The 19,123-nt window shown below is 45.3% G+C and overlaps 1 protein-coding gene across 1 annotated transcript; it reads left to right on the top strand.

Annotated features, from left to right (window-relative positions):
• Positions 1-4,132: 4,132 nt before the first annotated feature.
• On the top strand, positions 4,133-17,136 carry polr2a (RNA polymerase II subunit A). The gene is made up of 29 exons (XM_069722921.1): positions 4,133-4,459; positions 5,252-5,384; positions 5,485-5,621; positions 5,741-5,914; positions 6,018-6,299; positions 6,420-6,581; positions 6,684-6,904; positions 6,997-7,129; positions 7,218-7,342; positions 7,539-7,749; positions 7,846-8,055; positions 8,152-8,320; positions 8,492-8,586; positions 8,673-8,876; positions 8,969-9,191; positions 9,287-9,470; positions 9,574-9,745; positions 9,863-9,968; positions 10,340-10,545; positions 10,638-10,901; positions 11,074-11,281; positions 11,377-11,477; positions 11,567-11,671; positions 11,760-11,942; positions 12,039-12,242; positions 12,362-12,548; positions 12,639-12,752; positions 12,860-13,009; positions 13,378-17,136. The coding sequence occupies exons 1-29, from the start codon at positions 4,373-4,375 to the stop codon at positions 14,526-14,528; spliced, it is 5,901 nt and encodes a 1,966-aa protein (XP_069579022.1). The 5' UTR covers positions 4,133-4,372; the 3' UTR covers positions 14,529-17,136.
• The last annotated feature ends 1,987 nt before the right edge of the window (positions 17,137-19,123 follow it).

Here is a 19,123-nt window from a genome sequence, read left to right as displayed (position 1 = left end):
CTGGAAGACAAACACACGCTGCTATATTGAAACCTGCCATGTCAACACTGACACTTCTTCATTTTGCAACACAAACATCACTGAGGCGTCCTCTCGGAAGGAGCAGACCAATGTGACCCGGCTGTAATCCACCCACACAGATCATGCAGTGAACGTTCGGCTGCCAAAACTATTGACGATCACGGATTTAAGACTCTTTCAGAACTTTTATATCCCAATTAGAATAACTCAATATATCAATGAAAATATGAAATCACTGTATTATCAGAAGAGGAGTCAGATAGAACCGCAGACACAATTTGTCAAGACTTCTCCATTAAAGATAAATGACTTGAAGCAGTCAAGTTCCTGAAATTAAGATGGTAATTTACATATTTTAAAACTTTTAGGGCTCGCAAACGTCAAGTTAAAAGTATACATTCAGATTGAGCAGTAAACATGGGAATAAAACAAATTGAGCAAACATAAAAGTGTGAAATGAATTACAAGGTCCTGCATTAAAATTATAATCAAGTCAAAGTACAAAGGTTTCACTTGCGAAATTATGAATAAGAAGTACTCGTGACACAAAATGGCGTCTGTAAGATTGTTAATTTTCATATGCATATTATCAATGGAGTCATTTGTAAGCAGAATTTAGACACTGCTGAGCAATTTCAATCAATCTATGATCAAGTAAGTTTTATGCGCAACATTTAAATTTGTAATATTTACAAGTGTTGAACATACAAGAAATGCAAATGCAATGTTAATCTTTGAGGTTCCGTGTCACAGTGTAAACAAGCACAAAATGGACTCAGGCAAAAAAAAAGAAAAAAAAAAGTCGCTAAAAATAACAACTAAGTGCAGTACTTACGTGTGTTTAAACTACACTCCTTTATAAAACAGTAATTTTGTCATGGGTCTTTTCAAGGTCCTGAGATCTCTATAAATCTGATCGCGGTAAATTTCACTCTTAATTGATCCAAAAATACAGAGATGCTTCTCATAATATGCTTGAATTTTGTGGAAATGCTTTTACGACAATCTGACTTTACAACTGCTGAAGACAACTGGATTGATTGTTGTCAAACAACATACCTGATACTTGGGATGCCAGCAGGCCTCTGCACTATCCACCCTGGAGCAGTAGAGGGAGCACGTGTGACTGCCGCCTGGGACCCACTTCCGCATCAAAAAGTGTGGTTGTGCAATGTCTTTGCAATGCTGATCATTCTCACTATAAACCAGAGGAGGGAGCCAACTGGTCAATAAGGAATCCTTTGTATAAGCATGGTATGGCATGGCACATGGTGAACAAAGTGATTTACTGTCACGTTCTTCTCCATTTCAAACCTGGCAGACGTGCAGGAGTTCCCCCACCCCACCCATTTTATGAAAATAACTCAAAACAGAACATGGTGCGAGTCTATATGGTTCATGGGTGCGTTTCATCTTTCCTTTCTTCTGAGCTTCAGTGATGCTTCCCTCAGACGGACCTGCCAAAGAAAACACAGATGGGAGAACAAGCATGTTTGTAGTGGTGACAGGTGAGACACCTGTAACCATCCAGCAAATACAACATTGAACTTGGGAGCAAATTCCCAAAAAGCACAAAACAACCCACAGTCCATCATGTTGCTTCAGTTTTGTTTTATTTAAACAAAAAGACAGTAGAAATAGTGATACAATGGGACAAGATGCTCCGTTAGGGGTTATTACATGTAAACAAAACACCACACTGACATTATGCAACCATTTTAACCAAGGTGCTTCTAACACTGTGTGCTTCCACTTTCTCTTTTTAAAGAATGAAAACAGAACAAAACACATTTCAGCACCTCATACTCAGCAGACCTGCCTACCTTTTTGTTTTGTTTTTTGGGGTGGTGGTGGTTGGTTGGTTGGGGGGAGGGGGGGGACGAGATGAGACTTATACCCTCATAAACAGTGTCCTGCTCTGCTTATGGACATTCCGATAGTAATCAGCTGTCGGTCCCTTCTCTTGGTCACCAGCTATTGTACAACGTGCTCAAGGCATGTCCTAAGTCTATGGAGAGAAGACTTGACAAGTCACACACACAAAAAAAAACTGGGGACACAAAACCTGTAAAATAAGCAAAAAAAAGACTCGAGGAAAATAACGTCATACAAAACGCGGTAAGACCGCATGCGAGAACCACCGTCTATAAACACACACTGACGGATATTTGTGTGTGTAAAACGGCAGGTTTATCTCTCCGATAACGGAGTAATGTGCACGGAGTTTGCGAACAAAATGGCTTCAACTTACGACGCCGACGAGGCCGTCGAAATCCCGGCTAACGAACTTCCGAGCAGTTCTGGCACTTAATATCACGATACGGTTAAAAAAAAAATAACGAAAACAAACAAAAAAATATATATAAACACGACCGTTCCTTGTTTTTTTTCTTCCCCCCCACGACTTCTCGACGTTTTATTTCATTTTTTTTTAAATGCGTAGTTTATTCACTCTTCCAAGTTAGCCAACAAGAATATTCCGGACTCCATCTTTTCCTCGTTCACAACAAGAAGCCGCCATGTTGAGCGCTAACGGAGAGTTAGCCTTAATTATAATCCACACGCTCACGTTACAAGTCAGTTCTTACTGTAAAATAAACTTATAACGTTATTAAATGAACACAGCGTTAAACAAATAATCGATAAGACAATAATAAACTAGTATGAAGCTCACCGAAACGTTTTTTTTTTTTTTTGTCCCGCAGGCTTTTCGGTACGAGGCGGCTCCGTCGGGCTACTTTAAACCCGCGTGAAATAAATAGTCGTACATTTATATATATATATATAATAAAAAAAAGCGTAAAATAACGCTTTTATAACTCCGTCACAACTACTTTAGATGTGTACCGATTCGTGTACACAAAAAAATAATAAAGCAGCGGGGAAACGAACCGTCGTCGCTGGCCGAGGAGTCCCGACGGTTAACGCTGAACCCCCCCCCCCCCCTCCCAAAAAAAAAAGAAAAAAAGAAGTCTTCACGTAAAGAAAGCAAAACTAATTAAACGTTATAAATTGCCTTTTAAAATGAACAACGACCGCGGCGCTTTCGAGTAATTCACGTCGGTGCTCCGGTAAAATTAAACGTCAAATAAAAGGTCCGTTAACCGCCAAAACAATGGCATTTCAGAGTACTTTCGAAACGTGGCCCGTCGCAGCATTTCGCATTTTTAACGAGAAAATAACGAACCTTACCAACAATTCAACAACACATTCCGGCCTACGTAACGCACACAACACGCCTTTGTGAGAATAGTCCAAAACCCGTTGACAAATAACCGATAAATGAGCAGTCGAGGCTTCGCCCACACTTTCCTAAAGAGCGTGCGGGAAAATCCGGTCCGCCGGCCGGCCATCCGTCGCAGTCCAGTCCGAGGCTCGCAATAAAGTCCCAGAGATCCAAAAAACACGCCGGGCGAAAAACCAAAAAGTCCACTTATTTGGGAAGTAGGTCGAAAAATAATCCGCTACAGAATGTTTTGAAATGAAAATATAACGTGTTTCGACAGTTTTCCCCGGTTTCATCAACGACCTGAACAGGCCTCAGCTCTGAGCCTCTTTTCTTAGAGCCCAGGCTGATCCAGAGCGAGACGAACGAGACAACAGAGATTTTTTTTATTTTTGCTCTGAGGGAAGAAATTCACATCGGACACTTTCGGCAAACATCGGAAACGGGGCGGGTTTTGTTAAAATTATTCTAAGAAGCTTCATTTCTCCATCGCCATTGGTCGTCTCCTTTCCGTCACTAAATATTAATGAGGAAAAGAACCAATCCGGAAGATTTAAATTGAATATTTATAACTTGCATGCAAAACAGACTCCGCACCACCTACTCCTTTTCAATAAAGCCAATAGGAGCGAGTTTAGATTAACTCAACGCCCGCCTCCAGTTCTGATTTGTTAGAAAAATAAACGTGCGCTCTAATTGGCTGTACGTGCGATAACGTTAATTATTCATGTGACTCCTTTGAATGGCCAATGAGCGTTTTACTACGGAGATCCATGTCCCACCTACCGAAGAGTCAGCCCCTGTCTTTGTGAGTGTGCAACCCCGTAGAAGGACTCAGTCTATAAAACCAAGCGTTGGCCACCTCCACGCTCAGAAGCGCTCAGAGCGCTCCAGAGTTAAGACAAGAAAAAGGGAGGGGAACAGTCGGTAGCCAGCTTACTTGGGACCAAAACATAAATAATAGGGCTTCAGAGGCAACCGACAACAGAGGTCCGTGGAATATCGCCTTCGGAGACTTTCCGGTCACCGTTGGCGGCCTGGCCAGAGTCGTGGTGACAATTTAAAGGCTGTTCCTGTTCACAAAGCGGCGTGCCGAGGAAGGACGCGTCTCTTTGAATAGACAGGATGCACGGACCGCCCTCCGGCGACAGCGCATGCCCATTGCGCACGATCAAGAGAGTTCAATTCGGCATCATCAGCCCAGATGAGCTTGTAGGTTCTCTTTTTGGGGGAGTGGGGGGGTTTCTTTTATTGATTCTCTGACAGATCACACGTTGCTCTTACAGTTTACTGACTAATCGTGTTACTTAACATGTACGGCAAAGACATGGTTCTGTTTACAACGGTGAAATCTTGCTGTTAGCCTAGCCTAGCTAGCCGTATCAGGCTGGAGCTTGAGCTAACTAGCATGTTGCAGGAAGTTTGAAAAACTTAAAGCACAACATAATCTTAAAGGATCCATGCTATCACATGAATTAAACCCCCTTTATATTAATGCTGTGTACCATTTAAGGCCACCAGTAGGTGAAGATTTAGGTTGATTTGGCATGTTTGATTTGACCACCGATAGCAATGAAGGCATTGGTCTTATTTTTTTTCGCACAATAAATAAATAAAAGGTAAATTCAATGAAGGCAGAAATGCATGTTTTTTTTTGTTTTTTTTTAATCGAGTCTTAATGTTGATCAGGTATAATGCATATCAGATTTGTTCATTTTTAGTTTTGTATTTTTGTATGTAATTTAGCATCAGGTTTCATATCAAAGTTAAAGATATTGTATGTAGATTTTATTTTAATCCACGTTAGATAAACTTTGATTTCAATACATTTGGACTTTTCCCCCCTTGTGTTCGCTTCAGTAATTTATTCTGACTGAGTGGTTTTGTGATTTGAAGATATGATCAGTGATCATTGCAGCTATTTATATTTTAAAACCTACTGTAAATGGTTAACAGCTGGTTGTTCCTGCATCAACTTATATTGTCTTTGTCTTTCTTCCCCAGAAACGGATGTCCGTCACAGAAGGGGGAATCAAATACCCCGAAACAACTGAAGGAGGACGTCCTAAACTCGGCGGACTAATGGACCCGAGACAAGGGGTTATAGAGCGAAGTGGAAGGTGTCAGACATGTGCAGGTACGGTGTCATGTTAGCATTTAATGCCAATTATATATTATTGATTAGGTGATTGTCTCAAGTCATGACTTAACAATATTTACACTATTTGTTCCCTCAGGCAACATGACCGAATGCCCAGGCCACTTCGGGCACATAGAGCTGGCAAAGCCAGTTTTCCATGTTGGCTTCGTAACAAAGATAATGAAGGTTCTTCGATGCGTCTGCTTCTTTTGCTCCAAGCTACTAGTGGATTCAGTAAGTGTTGTACTTATTCATGAAAATTGATATTTCACCATTAAGGCATAATTTCAATTTGGCTAATGGCTTTTGCGGTTCGGCTGCTTTAAATCGCTCTCATCACCATTACCCTCCAGAACAATCCCAAAATCAAAGACATCCTGGTGAAGTCCAAAGGGCAGCCCAGGAAGCGTTTGACTCACGTGTACGAGCTGTGCAAAGGAAAAAATATCTGTGAAGGTGGGGAGGAGATGGACAACAAATTTGGGATGGAGCAGCAGGAGACGGAGGAGGATCTCAGCAAGGAGAAGGTAGGATACAGTAAACGGGCTTGTCTGCTCTCAACACTCATGTCACTGCTGAGCTCATTTTCTCACGCTCATCCCTCCGCTCTCCTCTCTGTGCGATACGCAGGGCCACGGCGGCTGCGGACGCTACCAGCCCCGTATCAGACGCTCCGGCTTGGAGCTGTACGCCGAGTGGAAGCACGTCAACGAGGATTCGCAGGAGAAGAAAATCTTGCTGAGTCCCGAGCGCGTGCACGAGATCTTCAAGCGCATCTCGGATGAAGAAGATGTCATCTTGGGTATGGATCCCAAGTTCGCCCGACCAGAGTGGATGATTGTGACGGTGCTGCCGGTGCCTCCGCTGGCTGTGAGGCCTGCCGTCGTCATGCAGGGCTCGGCTCGCAACCAGGTAAAGACACGGCATCCAAGATTCTTTAGACAACGTATATTTTGTTAGTTCACATGTAAAATGCATGCGTGTCCTTTGCAAAATTAAGCTCTGGGCCTGATGAATCATGTGTTTTTAAAGGATGACTTGACCCACAAGCTGGCGGACATCGTGAAGATCAACAACCAGCTGAGAAGAAACGAGCAGAGCGGTGCGGCCGCTCACGTCATAGCCGAGGACGTGAAGCTGCTCCAGTTTCATGTTGCCACGATGGTGGACAATGAATTGCCAGGCCTGCCAAGGGTAAGTGTGTACTTTAAATACACGGTTCAGTTGCTGCTGTCAATGTGAGCTCCGTCTCAGCTGCCTCGGTGCTCCATTCTAATCAACGGTCTTCTCTCCCAGGCAATGCAAAAGTCTGGCCGTCCTCTCAAATCCCTAAAACAGCGTCTAAAGGGGAAGGAGGGGCGAGTGCGAGGTAACCTGATGGGCAAGCGTGTGGACTTCTCAGCCCGAACCGTCATCACCCCCGACCCCAACCTACAAATCGACCAAGTGGGCGTACCACGATCCATCGCAGCCAACATGACCTTCCCAGAAATTGTCACACCCTTTAATATTGACAGGTACACGAGCGAAGTCAGCAGATTAAACTGTGAAAACATGTATTCTAACAAATATTTGACGTCGGCTAATTCATTCTGCTGATGTTCATTAGATTGCAAGAGCTGGTGCGAAGAGGCAACAGCCAGTATCCCGGAGCCAAATACATCATCCGAGACAACGGAGACAGAATTGACCTGCGATTCCACCCGAAACCGAGCGACCTTCATCTGCAAATTGGCTACAAGGCAAGATTTAAAAGAAAAATATATATAATTTGTTACTTTTATTGTATTTCATGTCAGTCCTGACCAAAAACTATTTTTCTCTGCGTAGGTGGAAAGACACATGTGTGACGGGGACATCGTCATCTTCAACCGGCAGCCTACACTACATAAAATGTCCATGATGGGGCACAGGGTTCGGATTCTGCCGTGGTCCACGTTTCGACTCAACCTCAGGTACCAAATGGAAAAACAGACCTCGCTGCTATTTATAAATGTTTCCTTTAAAACAGGCTATCGAGCTCATATATTAACAATAAACTAAAGTCAAGATTTAGTTTGGATGTCTGAACCTCCTTATATAAAACCATTTTGAAATGCAAACAAATGTGGTGTAGCATCTGTGACTTACCATCGCCTCGTCTCCGTCCAGTGTCACCACCCCGTACAATGCTGACTTTGACGGGGACGAGATGAACCTCCACCTGCCGCAGTCCCTCGAGACCAGAGCGGAGATCCAGGAGCTGGCCATGGTGCCCCGTATGATCGTCACACCCCAGTCCAACAGGCCCGTCATGGGTATCGTGCAGGACACCCTCACAGCTGTCCGCAAGTTCACCAAAAGAGACGTCTTCTTAGAGCGGGTAAGGAGGTTGTTGCAGAATCGCCAGCAGCGGAAGTCTTTTTTTCTGGTCTGAAAGAGTTTTAAATGATCAAATGTACCTTTTTCTGTATCACAGGGTGAAGTGATGAACCTCCTCATGTTCCTCTCCACCTGGGACGGAAAGATGCCGCAGCCAGCCATCCTCAAACCTCGTCCTCTGTGGACAGGCAAGCAGATCTTCAGCCTCATCGTTCCAGGACACATTAACGTGATTCGCACGCACAGCACCCACCCCGACGATGAGGACAGCGGCCCTTACAAACACATTTCACCCGGAGACACGAAGGTAAAAAAAAAAGCTCAGAGTGGTTATATATATATAGATTAAAGAATGGAAACTGACTACAACGCGAGTAACCTGTTGTCAAACTCTTTCACGTAGGTCATCGTGGAGAATGGTGAGCTGATCATGGGCATCCTGTGTAAGAAGTCTCTGGGAACTTCAGCCGGCTCTCTCGTCCACATCTCCTACCTGGAGATGGGCCACGACATCACCAGACTCTTTTACTCCAACATTCAGACTGTGGTCAACAACTGGCTGCTCATCGAGGGTAAGATTCCTGAAGTGAAACATAGAAATGTGTTATTATTAAAGAAACGCAAGGCAACAATTATTTATTATCCAGGTTCGAAGTGAAAGGTTTTTTTGTAATGAATTTTTCATTTCTTTTTTGCCATTGTTTTCTCTTGATTGAAATCCTTAAATGATGTTATTTTAACAGGTCATTCCATTGGTATTGGTGACTCCATCGCTGATGCCAAGACATACCTTGACATCCAGAATACCATCAAGAAAGCCAAACAGGATGTGATAGAAGTAAGAACAGTATTGGTGGGGTCGTATTTAGTCACTTCAGCTCACGTTTTACTGGTTCTAATTTCACATTGGGTTTCTCCTGCCAGGTCATCGAGAAGGCTCACAACAACGAGCTGGAGCCGACCCCCGGTAACACGCTGAGGCAGACCTTTGAGAACCAGGTGAACCGCATCCTCAACGACGCTCGTGACAAAACGGGATCCTCCGCCCAGAAATCTCTGTCTGAGTACAACAACTTCAAGTCCATGGTGGTGGCGGGATCTAAAGGCTCCAAGATTAACATCTCCCAGGTAAGAAGAGGCCACCTAACTTTAATTACATGAGATGGATTGGAGTTTGACCCGACAACAGGTCACCTGACTTGTTGTTCGTCCTCATTCAGGTTATTGCCGTGGTGGGGCAGCAGAACGTTGAGGGTAAACGAATCCCCTTTGGCTTCAAACACCGCACACTGCCCCACTTCATTAAAGACGACTACGGCCCTGAGAGTAGAGGGTTTGTGGAGAACTCCTACCTGGCCGGCCTGACGCCAACGGAGTTCTTCTTCCACGCCATGGGAGGCAGAGAGGGTCTGATCGACACGGCTGTGAAAACGGCTGAAACTGGTGAGACTAAAGAAGAAGAAACAGTAGAGAAGAAAATGTCACTCAAAATCACAAAAAGGGTTCAAGCAAATAAATTCCAATACCTCCACTTCCAGGTTACATCCAGCGTCGTCTGATCAAATCTATGGAGTCCGTGATGGTGAAGTACGATGGCACCGTGCGAAACTCCATCAACCAGGTGGTGCAGCTGCGCTACGGCGAGGACGGCCTGGCCGGAGAGAATGTCGAGTTCCAAAACGTGGCGACATTGAAACCGTCACACAAAGCCTTCGAAAAGAAGTGAGTCACACACAAATACCGAGTTATTCATCACAGAACTGATGACGTTCAGTACTTCGTTTTTCTAATGTGGTCTCACTGCTTCGTCGTCTCATCTGTCCAGGTTTAAGTTTGATTGCACCAATGAGCGAGCCCTGCGACGAACGCTGCAGGAAGACGTGGTCAAAGACGTGCTGACCAACGCGCATGTGCAGAGTGCCCTGGAGAAGGAGTTCGAAAAGATGAAGGAGGACAGGGAGATCCTGCGAGCCATTTTCCCCACCGGGGACAGTAAGGTGTGTGTGATCACGACTGTAGAAACCATCTCTGCCCCATCGACCATGTGAAGTTAAAAAAAAAAAAAAAAAAAAAAAAAAAAACGAATCTTCTGCAATGCTGCTCTTCACCTGCAGGTGGTGCTGCCCTGCAACCTGGCCAGAATGATCTGGAACGCTCAGAAGATCTTCCGGATCAACATTCGCACACCGACCGACCTGAATCCTCTAAGGGTGGTTGAGGGTAAGTTAAAAATTAACAGGGCTCGCTCATCAAAGTAGAGGATCACCAGTCAGTTTCTTTTTCTGTAAAACTCACTGCTGAGTTGAAAAGCAAAGGTGCTGCGCTCTCAGTTTCTTCAGCAGATATTTAGAGTTTGTGAATCATGCGGGGGCGTCGGTGACTGCGGCGGTCACGGCCTGGCTTCAGGTGCTCCTTAAATCCACCTGGTGGTTTCCAAACCTGTTGTATAACAAGCAGAGCGGTTCAAATCTTTGCCAGAGAGATGATTATCACTTTTAAACGGAGAGCTTGTTTCTCCGACACAACCTCTGTGTTGTTGTTTTTTATGTTGTAGCACAAATTTTAATCTTGTGTTTGTTTTGTGTCCTCAGGTACTCACGATCTGAGTAAGAAGCTGGTGATCGTCAACGGCGAAGACCCGCTGAGTCGACAGGCGCAGCAGAACGCCACTCTGCTCTTCAACATCCACCTGCGCTCCACGCTCTGCTCCAGGCGCATGACGGAGGAGTTCCGCCTCTCCACCGAGGCCTTCGACTGGCTGCTGGGAGAGATCGAGACCAAGTTCAACCAGTCCATCGTAAGTCTGGCAAATTTAAATATGCGGTTCTAAGAGCTGTCGGAGCTCTTGTTGGACCTCCTAATCAAACCACGGTTCCCCTCCTCTCCAAGGCTCACCCGGGTGAAATGGTCGGGGCTCTCGCCGCTCAGTCGCTGGGAGAACCAGCCACCCAGATGACCCTGAACACTTTCCACTACGCCGGCGTGTCGGCCAAGAACGTAACACTCGGCGTGCCCCGTCTGAAGGAGTTGATCAACATCTCGAAGAGGCCGAAGACGCCCTCGCTGACCGTTTTCCTGCTGGGTCAGGCAGCACGCGACGCCGAGAGGGCGAAGGACATCCTCTGTCGACTGGAGCACACCACGCTCAGAAAAGTGAGAAAATGAGTTCCTCCTAATGTCGTTTTTTTTGTTGTTGTTGTTTTTTTTCGAGGAACATTTTCCTGCGTGAATCCACAGCCTTGTCTGGCTTTTCTGTTTCATATGTAACAAAAGAATTTAATCCTGCTTTACAAACTGGGATTAAAAACTGAGCCTTTCCTCTCAGGTGACGGCCAACACCGCCATCTACTACGACCCCAACCCGCAGAACACGGTGGTGGCCGAGGACCAGGAGTGGGTGAACGTCTACTACGAGATGCCCGACTTTGACGTGACGCGCATTTCGCCGTGGCTGCTGCGCATCGAGCTCGACCGCAAGCACATGACCGATCGCAAGCTGACCATGGAGCAGATCGCAGAGAAGATCAATGCAGGTGGGTTTTCGCACGCGTACTCTTCTTCAGAGTTTTGAACCGAAACGAGGAGCATTTTTTTTTTCCGTTAAGTGACGCGGCGGTTTCTCCACCAGGTTTCGGAGACGACCTGAACTGCATCTTCAACGACGACAACGCCGAGAAGCTCGTGCTGCGAATCCGAATCATGAACAGCGATGAAAACAAGTTCCAGGAGGTGAGCGACGACATTATATTCAACAACGCTATAAACGGACCGTAAACTGTTTGTATTTTGAATTCTAAGTAACGGTTTTCCTCGTCCAGGATGAGGAGGTGGTGGACAAAATGGACGACGACGTGTTTTTGAGGTGCATCGAGTCCAACATGCTGACAGACATGACCCTGCAGGGCATCGAGCAGATCAGCAAGGTAGCGGAGAACACGATAAGAACACGATAACGCGGCGGCAATAGACAAAGTGCGGTGATAAATCAAAGGTCAAACTCTTCTCCCTCAGGTGTACATGCACCTGCCCCAGACGGACAACAAGAAGAAGATCATCATCACGGAGGACGGCGAGTTCAAGGCCCTGCAGGAGTGGATCCTCGAGACGGACGGGGTGAGCCTCATGAGAGTTCTCAGCGAAAAGGACGTGGACCCCGTCAGGACCACCTCCAACGACATCGTGGAGATCTTCACGGTACGAAAGCGTAAAAAATAGTCCCATCTCAAATTCAAAATAATGCCTTTTTTTTGTTTTTGTTTCTTAATATTCCTTTTGTCTCCTCGACCGCAGGTCTTGGGTATCGAGGCGGTGCGAAAGGCCCTGGAGAGGGAGTTGTACCACGTCATCTCCTTCGACGGTTCCTACGTCAACTACCGTCACTTGGCGCTGCTGTGCGACACCATGACCTGCCGCGGTCACCTGATGGCCATCACGCGTCACGGCATCAACCGTCAAGACACCGGACCGCTCATGAAGTGTTCCTTTGAGGAGACGGTACGTCGAAAAATTAACTTGATGATTTCAGTCCGAGTCGTCGGAATATATCCTCCGTTGAATTGGTTGTATTTCTTCTCCTCAATCCCTCCTTGTTTTTTTTTTCGTTTCCTCCGTAGGTGGATGTGTTGATGGAGGCGTCCTCCCACGGGGAGAGCGATCCCATGAAGGGCGTGTCGGAGAACATCATGCTCGGCCAGCTGGCTCCAGCAGGGACCGGCTGCTTCGACCTCCTGCTGGATGCCGAGAAGTGTAAATACGGCATGGAGATCCCAACCAACATACCCGGCATCAGCGTGGCGGGACGTAAGTGGAGAGAAAAGCCCATTGGAGTTGTTCAATATAGTGGATATAATGTAGGAAGTGTGATATTAATATTCAGCGTCCTATTTGCAGCCACTGGCATGTTCTTCGGCACGGTGCCGAGTCCCATGAGCAGCATGTCGCCTGCCATGACCCCGTGGAACACCGGAGCGACCCCGGCCTACGGCGCCTGGTCCCCCAGCGTTGGTGAGTTTACGCCCACGTATCTTTGGCTCTTCTTTTTCTTTTTGACGGTCTTCATTCACTGACCTTTGTTTCTTCTTTCTTTCTTTCTTTTTTGTCCCGTCCTCCAGGAAGTGGCATGACCCCCGGAGCAGCAGGTTTCTCTCCCAGCGCAGCATCGGATGCGAGCGGCTTCTCTCCGGGTTATTCCCCGGCCTGGTCTCCCACTCCTGGTTCTCCAGGATCTCCAGGACCGGCCAGCCCGTACATCCCATCTCCAGGTGAGACACCGCAGAAATCTTTTCTTACACTAGTTCGTTTAAAAAAAAAAAAAAAAAAAATACAATATTGATTTAAAGTACTGTTGAAATTAAACATACTACCAGAAGAAAGTGATGTGCAGCAGAGGGGAAAACACAAAATGGCTTATTAATAAATCACAATGTTTTTGAAAAACACCAACAACAAAAAAAAAATACATATGTTTTTGTTATATAAAAAAGTCCAAATTTGAATGCAGCGGCTAATTTGGACACATTCTGATGTATTGATCTGATCCAGTAGGAACAGGAGAGGCTCTAACATGGAGCCCTGAGGAACTCCTCAAGGGTTTTTCTGACTCTTTAAAATGTCTGTTTTCCTCTTTTAGGTGGAGCCATGTCACCAAACTACTCCCCCACCTCCCCCGCCTACGAGCCTCGTTCTCCAGGGGGCTACACCCCACAGAGCCCGGGCTACTCCCCAACCTCCCCCTCCTACTCCCCCACCTCTCCCTCGTACTCCCCCACCAGCCCCAACTACAGCCCGACGTCTCCCTCCTACTCGCCCACCTCGCCCAGTTACTCCCCGACGTCTCCTTCCTATTCACCCACGTCACCCTCTTATTCCCCGACGTCCCCCTCCTACTCTCCCACCTCCCCGTCTTACTCCCCCACCTCCCCCTCCTACTCCCCCACCTCGCCCAGCTACAGCCCGACGTCGCCGAGCTACAGCCCGACGTCGCCCAGCTATTCGCCCACCTCCCCCTCCTACTCACCCACCTCACCTTCTTATTCCCCCACGTCTCCATCCTACTCCCCCACCTCCCCCTCATACTCCCCCACCTCTCCTTCCTACTCCCCCACCAGCCCCAGCTATAGCCCCACGTCGCCGAACTACACCCCCACCTCTCCCAGTTACTCCCCTACCTCCCCCTCGTACTCCCCGACGTCACCCTCTTACTCCCCGACCTCCCCCAACTACACCCCTACCAGTCCCAACTACTCCCCCACCTCCCCCTCGTACTCCCCAACCTCTCCGTCCTACTCTCCCTCCAGTCCGCGCTACACCCCACAGTCACCCACCTACACACCCAGCTCGCCCTCCTACAGCCCCAGCTCCCCCTCCTACTCCCCAACCTCACCCAAATACACCCCAACTTCCCCCTCCTACAGCCCCAGCTCCCCGGAGTACACCCCCACCTCACCCAAATACTCCCCCACCTCGCCAAAGTACTCCCCGACGTCGCCGAAGTACTCGCCCACTTCGCCGACCTACTCCCCGACGACTCCGAAATACTCCCCCACCTCTCCAACCTACTCCCCCACCTCTCCCACCTACACCCCTACCAGCCCCAAATACTCCCCCACCTCCCCTACTTACTCCCCAACCTCGCCCAAATACTCCCCCACGTCTCCTACATACTCGCCAACTAGTCCCAAAGGCTCCACGTACAGCCCCACCTCCCCGGGGTACAGCCCCACCTCGCCCACCTACAGCCCGGCCATCAGCCCCGACGACAGCGATGAGGAGAACAACTGAAAGGCCGCAGAGGAGGAGGAGGAGGAGGAGTAGAAGGGGAGGCAGCTGAGGAAACCCCGTCACCTCGAAGGTAGACAACTGAAGGACAGCACCTTTAAAACCAGCTGGAGGTGGCGGCGCTTCTCGCCACAGGGGGTCCCGATCGTGATCGCTTTCTACGGGAGACCCACCTGAAGGAGCTGCCTCCTCCCCACCTGTACCCCACCTTCCCTCCCTCAAAATGTTCAAAACTATTATGTGAAAGACTTGAACTGCTTTGCCTGAAGGAAGAAAAAAAAAAAAAAAAAAAGGTTGCCTTTCGAAATAGTTTTTTAATTTTCACACGGGGTGTTGAAGCAAAACTGAGAATCCCTAGAGGCAATGAAAAGGAGAGGAAGATGTGGTGAACATTTAAGAGGGAGGAAAAAGCCAGTCCCTTTTTAACTTGACAGTGTACTGCATCCAGTCTCTCTCTCCCTCTCTCTCATGCTCGTGAGTGTTGGGCGTGTAGTCGTACCTGGGGAAGCGTATATATTGCCAAAAGCCTTTCTGAGAAGCTTAAGTGGATTGTATTCACCTCTAAAGCTCTAAAGAAAAATCAAGGAGGTAAGGTTTAGACTCTGTTTACTGTATATTTCACTGAGATGTATCTTGTTAGACCTTTTTGCTGCTTTTGTAAAAGTTGCTGCCTGTTTTGGGGGCGTTTTTGTGGACGAAAGAAGACGGCGCTTGAGTGTGACATTAAAAAAAACGTCAGATTTGTCTACAGAGAGAACTCGGATCATCAGCAGATGCGTTATAGGAGAGAGAAACTGGTTTGCAGGGAAAAGACATTTCCCCTCTGAACATCACTGATTACATAGTTGTATGTACCCATCGCCCTCCCCTCTTCCTCCTTCACACCCCAGAGACCTGAAAGATGTCATGAAAAACACCCACCAGCATCCTCTTGTCCTACCATTTTTTTGGAGACTTGTGCATCAAAAGCAAAAAAAAAAAAAAAAAAAAACACACACAAAAAAACCCCAACCTTTTCCAGATAATATTCTTCCCTTAACACTGGGAGTTTAAAAGATTTCTATTAAAAAAAAAAATTAAAAAAAAAATAGTCCGAATGATTATTCTGTCTTTAATTTTGAATTTAGGAGGAAATGGGGCAAACACACACACACGGAGGAGGAATACTAGTTTGCTGCTTCTGTCATCGTTTGCATGAGTAGCACATGTTAATACATTTTAATCAAGCGTTAGGTTGAACTTTGTTTTTCGAATCCCTCCCACTTTTTTCGCTAATCTTCGTCCCATTTCTGATAGCTGTACACAGGTTTATTTGGAATATTCAATTTATTTAAGGAAGACATTTAATATGTGAATATCAATAGAGAAGAAGAAGAAAAAAATAATTTTGGCTTTTCTCTTGTTTGCTTTTGGTGACTTCGTAAACCTGTTTGCAGGAGGCTCGTTGCTCATATATACTGTGGATGAAGGGGCAGGAGGACGGAGGGGAGTGCGTTTTTTATATTATTTTTTTTTATTATTTTCGCCCCTTTTCTCCTCAAGAGGTTTTGCCACGTCTGCTCTTTTTTTTTTCTTTTTCTTTTTTTTTTTTTATTACAGTCATGACGTGGCCTCAGTTAAAAGGTAGAAGAGCAAAAGATTCACTGTTAAGTGAGTTTTCACTTCTCGGGATGCCGGAGGGGAAACGTTTGTCCTCCTGGTGGCCTGTTTTCTTCACCAGTGAAACTTCTTTTCTTTTTTCTTTCTTTCTTTTTTTTTTTTTTAAATCAGAGATCGTCTAAAGAAACAGGACTTTTGGCCTCTCAATTAAAAAAAAAAAAAACAACCTTACCCACTACATTAGTGTGAACTTTCTTTCAATATGGGTGTTTTTTTTTTTTATTTTAATTTTTTCTCACATGACTACACAAATCTCCTCGTTCCAATGCGATTTCTGGATTGATTGGACTTGCCGGGTCTCCTCCCTTTTCCCCTCTTCATCCACAAATGATCCACATTTCTGAAATCCATGTTCTTTTTGTTTTCCTACCAGTGTATGTACCTGTGATGAGGGGAATCATGGGGTGGGCGGGCGGGCGGGCGGGGGGGGGGGGGAGGTAAGGTTTTGGATCTGACTGGGAGTCCTGAGTAGATGAAACACATCCAGTAATCTTTCGGGGTTTATGTTCTGAAGAATCTTTCAATAATTCGTCTTGATTTTGTGAAACACGGCTTCCCAGTTGGTCTTGAATTGAAAGGACGACACCTTTTGGCCTTTAAACGTGCGGCAGGTGTGGCGACTGCACTTGGTAAATATATTGTGGTGGACGTTTGTGACGCTCTGTCCACTGAGCTTTGCATCCAACCCTGCTGTCTTTAACCGCGTGCTGTCCAGTCGATTCAGGACGTCGGGACTCCCGGTGGCGAATGAGTGTCTGAATGTGTGTATGCGTGTGCGGTCGGCGCGTCCGAGGGCGATGCAGGGTTTCAAGCTGAGGAAAGACGTGCGTGGGCAAAGGAAGGTTTAACTTAAAAGTTGCCACTGTATAGAAATCAAGTCATTATCTCATTCTCTGTATCTTTGTTCTGTTTGTTTTTTGACTTGAAAAAACCGAATAAAAGTTTTACTATACGTCTTGTTTTTTTGTTTTTTTTCCTTTTCTTGTAGCATGGAGGGAAAAGAAAATGCAATATTTTGTAGTTATGGCCGTATTTTATTTGTTAATGTCCAAAAGGTTTTAGTTAACTGTACATGTGTCTCAGCATGTGATGCTATTTTATAAATACTCTACTGCACATCAGGGGGAATATTGTAGGTTTTATTCAAATACATGTATTTGACAGCTAAAATTGTGGGTTTCCCTATTTATTTTTTTAACTCCTCAATATACATTTAATATTCAAAGAACGAGGTTAAATTATCCAGCAACATTATTATTAACAATTAGAACATAAAATATCCCTTACACAATAATATATTATAAATAATAAATATATTTAATAATTGGGTATACCTTCTGCAATTTTAAATATTTTAAATGGGCAAATTAGCAAATATGATTGCTATTTTAATATGTTGAACTCAAATATAATTAATAACTAGTAGTTCTTCATCGCTGTTAAATTGTGTTCACGCACCTTCCTCTTGGGGGCGCTCTCTGCACGCTGACAGGAAGTTCATCCACCAATCACCATGAGAGTCACATGTCAGCTGTCATCCTGGAAGATTTACAGGTCAAATATGTAAAGAGGAGGGTGAATTTAATTACTCTAAAATGAAACGGTTTTAGATCAGAATTAGGATTATTACAATGAATTGTTCAAGTAAAAAGGACAGGAAGAAAAAAAACAAGAAGGAAAACTGACATTCGGTTTTGTTCAGTGAACTTAAAGAGAGAAAAGCAACTTTACCTGAAACGAAAAGGCTTTAAACCGAGGACCTTGTGTGCAGGCTTTCCTTTCTCCCACAGACAGTGAAGCATCCTCAGACCGTCTCACGACGTTTGGACCTCACTGCATCAATAAATCACTTTAAATAGCCTCACACGTAAGGCCTGCATGACTTTGAAAGATCTATTGGCAGCAATGGAACTGAATATTTACACTTACGTGTGTTTTCATGTGTGTAAAAATCACCTGAAATTAAGAACAGGTGTGGTTTTGTTACCTTTTATGTCCACACAGGTCTTCTACAGGAGCTCGGAAGGGACAAACCCAAAAAAAAGTGGATGTCGAGAGGGACTTCTGTGGTTTTTCACAAGTTTCACAGCAGCCATAGTTTCTCCTCCACGCTTGGTGGTGGTGGTGGTGTGTGTGTGTGTGTGTGTGTGTGTGTTCAGTCAGTTGCAGTTTTCAGCCTCACCACTAGATGGAACTAAATCCCACACGCTCCTTTGAGGTTAGAAACTCACGTGTTATATATAAGTTGCAAAACTGAACGAGTCCAAAATACATGAAACTATTTAAGTTCGTATTGTCTCGTACATTTTGAGGTTGTAACTTAAAATAGCTACTCAAGTTATCCGATGTGTTTATTTGAATTCAGATGGACTTAAGAATTAAAAAATTTCAGTCACTCATTCTAAAACTTCCGCACCTCATCAACTTGAAATTAAGAAGACGGCATTAAACTGTTCAAACTGTTCAAAGTGTTGTTGATGGCTTTGAGCAAGAAATTCAACCTCTAAATAAAAAATAAAATAAAAAAAAATAGATCCATAAAATTAATTGCCACGTGACTGGTATGAAAAGTCATTTGACGATTTGTGATGTAGAAATGTACGTTATGACTAATAACTGTGTTTGGGTCGGCTGCCATGGTGACAGGTTGGGTGACTGACGCTAAAAGAGACGGAGATTGTGGACTTTTCAAAGGTTTTTTTTTTTCCTGGATGATCACGATGGTACGAGGGCACATTAGAAAGGAACTTCTGCGTAAAGATACATGCAAGTTAGAAAGATTTCACGACAACAATGTCAACTTCATGCCCAGTTTTCACGTCTGCAAAAACACCAGTCGAGTGAAGAAATCTGGTTTAAAAAGCGGCCGTGATGCCAGTTTCACATGACTTTTAGTTCTTGAGTCAATCAAGTTTCCGTTCTTTTTTTTTTCTTTGGTT

The sequence above is a fragment of the Brachyistius frenatus genome, unplaced genomic scaffold (assembly GCF_029030835.1).
Source record: "Brachyistius frenatus isolate BFR_SWC_R1_liver_20210118 unplaced genomic scaffold, ASM2903083v1 Contig_308, whole genome shotgun sequence".
Taxonomy (NCBI): domain Eukaryota; kingdom Metazoa; phylum Chordata; class Actinopteri; family Embiotocidae; genus Brachyistius; species Brachyistius frenatus.
Note: the sequence above shows the minus strand (reverse complement) of the source record. Positions and strands in the feature narration are given on the sequence as shown.